This window comes from Halyomorpha halys, unplaced genomic scaffold (genome assembly GCF_000696795.3).
Source record: "Halyomorpha halys isolate HHAL.00 unplaced genomic scaffold, Hhal_1.1 Scaffold27.1, whole genome shotgun sequence".
NCBI classification, from domain to species: Eukaryota; Metazoa; Arthropoda; class Insecta; order Hemiptera; family Pentatomidae; genus Halyomorpha; species Halyomorpha halys.
Genome location: NW_027115109.1, coordinates 143044 through 145275, shown reverse-complemented (window position 1 = coordinate 145275; position 2232 = coordinate 143044). Strand labels below are relative to the sequence as shown.

Below are 2232 nucleotides of genomic sequence, written 5' to 3'. Positions count from 1 at the left end.
AGCCAATTATTTTGTCATTAGACTACTTTAATAATGAACCAAAATGGGTTTACTAAAGTTTATGAAGAGTTAAAATCCATGTTTTTATTAAATAACTTTATAACCATATTTTTTTTTTTTTAAATTTGCAAATGTATACATACAATACTGGGAGCATGGTGACAGAGTGGTAAGGCACTATGCTACTAGCTCCAAGAACCTGGGTTCAAATCTGGCTATGGCAGATACTTATTTTCTGTTTCACTGTAGCTGTGAGATCTGAAGCCCACCTGGGGTCCACCCAGTCTCATAAAGTCGGGACCCTTAATTGGGGAAAATTTGGTAGTTGAGCGAGATCTTGAAAAAATCACCATGTTTAACGATTTTTCTAAAAATAGTGCTTCCTTACTAAGTACTAAACCCCCCTTCATGGGTCATAGCGGTTCACATTATTATTATTATTATTATTATACATACTATACTATAAGTAAATGTGATATAAAAAATTTAACATAATAATAGTTTGTAATGATGAGTTAATAGTTGACCATGGATATATAAATGAGGGAAGATGGTCGGGGGTGCTATCAGGGTAGAACACAAATACTTATTTGTAATAAGTAAACTTATAAGTGTTCTTCACTGACTGCACTCTCAACCATCTTCTCCTCATTAATAATAGTTTGTGAGGTAACTACCCATTGGTAGCACCTCATTATATCATAACTACAAAGATAGGAAGGGGTGTATTAATTGTACAATTAGATTGATTAATTATTTGATTCATAATTTATTAAAACAGCAAAGATGTATAAAAATTTTGTTAAACTGGGAAAGTAGTTATATATAATACAATTTTCTAATTTGAGGATTGCTTTATAATTTTTAGGTCTTCACTTATCATGGCTTCAAGTCTTATAGCTTCTTCAGACAGCTCTAGAAAACTAATTACAGAAAACATTAAAATTATTAATATGAATATATTTTTGTCTGCTGTAAAATAATACAATAACTACTGATATTTAGTATTCAGAATAATGTGGCCAGGGCTGTTGCAGCGTAATGCAAACTATTGTATAAGATATGGTATGATCAGTTAATAAAAAAAAATCTTGATATTAAAGACATTATTATAAGTAATGTGGAAACAAATTGTTTATTTGATATTGTGATTAATACCTGCTTTCTTTTACCAGACACATTATCACTTATCACATAACATATCACAGCAAACTAACTTTGTTTGATTCCAATACAATAAATAGGAGAGAATAAACTTAGAGTTAACACTAAAAGTGATCATAAATGAAATAAATTCTAAGTTTAGGTATACATCAGAAAAAAAAGTCAAGATAAGGATTCTATAAAAAATTACAATCCCTATTTTTACCAAAACTATAATTAGCATATTAGGAATCGTTTTCCCAACACATACATATGCCTCACTGATAATTATTCAAGAACTTTTTTAATTTATTAATTAATTAATTATTTTTAATTTATTAATTTTTATTTAATGCAAATTATGTACATGTTTTTAGTAAGAAAGTTAGAAATAAATACCATTCAATTTACATACACAAATATTTAAAATTAAAAAAAAATATTAATCCATCTTTAATTATTTTAATTATTTCAGAGATGGCCCATGTGACATTTTTAAATTAAGAGTGTTACATGGAACATTTTCCATAGATGCATTGATTTTTGCAAAAAAAAAAAAAAAAGCTTACATTTTCAGTAATGCATTTCATGAAAAAATTCATTGTGAATGTTTTGTTGTGAGCAGAAAGAACACTAGTGAAGCACATGTGCTGTTTCTGCAAAAGAACAAGTTGGTATACCTGTTTTCTATATGTTTCTGCTATCATATTTACAAAAAAAAAACTGCTGAATACGGAGGAGGCATTTCAGAAGATCTAAGAGAGAGTTTCATGGTATAAAAATTCAAAAAGTTAAACAGAGCAAATGTTGTTTGCTGAGAGAACATATCTGGTATTTTGAAAAGAATATTTTTATTTATAAAGCCATTAAATTTTCTATAGTTGAAAAAAATATAAGAAAGGGACCAAAATTTGGTTTACTGCAGAAACAACACAAGTGTTAAAGTTTTACTGATCATTTAAGGGTATTTATATGTCTTAAACCTGGAATTAAAAGGAAAGCAAAAGAGTTATTGGTTTTTTAAATAGCATATCCGGGTAAGTAATGTTCCATTTTGTATATTTATGTACTTGCATACATATAGTATGC

At 28.0% G+C, this 2232-nt stretch overlaps 1 protein-coding gene across 1 annotated transcript in view; it reads right to left on the bottom strand.

Moving 5' to 3' along the window:
* Positions 1 to 806: 806 nt before the first annotated feature.
* LOC106683394 (uncharacterized) overlaps positions 807 to 2232 on the bottom strand; it is an 8609-nt gene continuing 7183 nt past the window's right edge. Inside the window, exon 4 of the mRNA XM_014424830.2 lies at positions 807 to 923. Coding sequence (XP_014280316.1) covers positions 839 to 923 — 85 coding nt within the window. The 3' untranslated portion in view covers positions 807 to 838. The remainder of the gene's footprint in view (positions 924 to 2232) is intronic.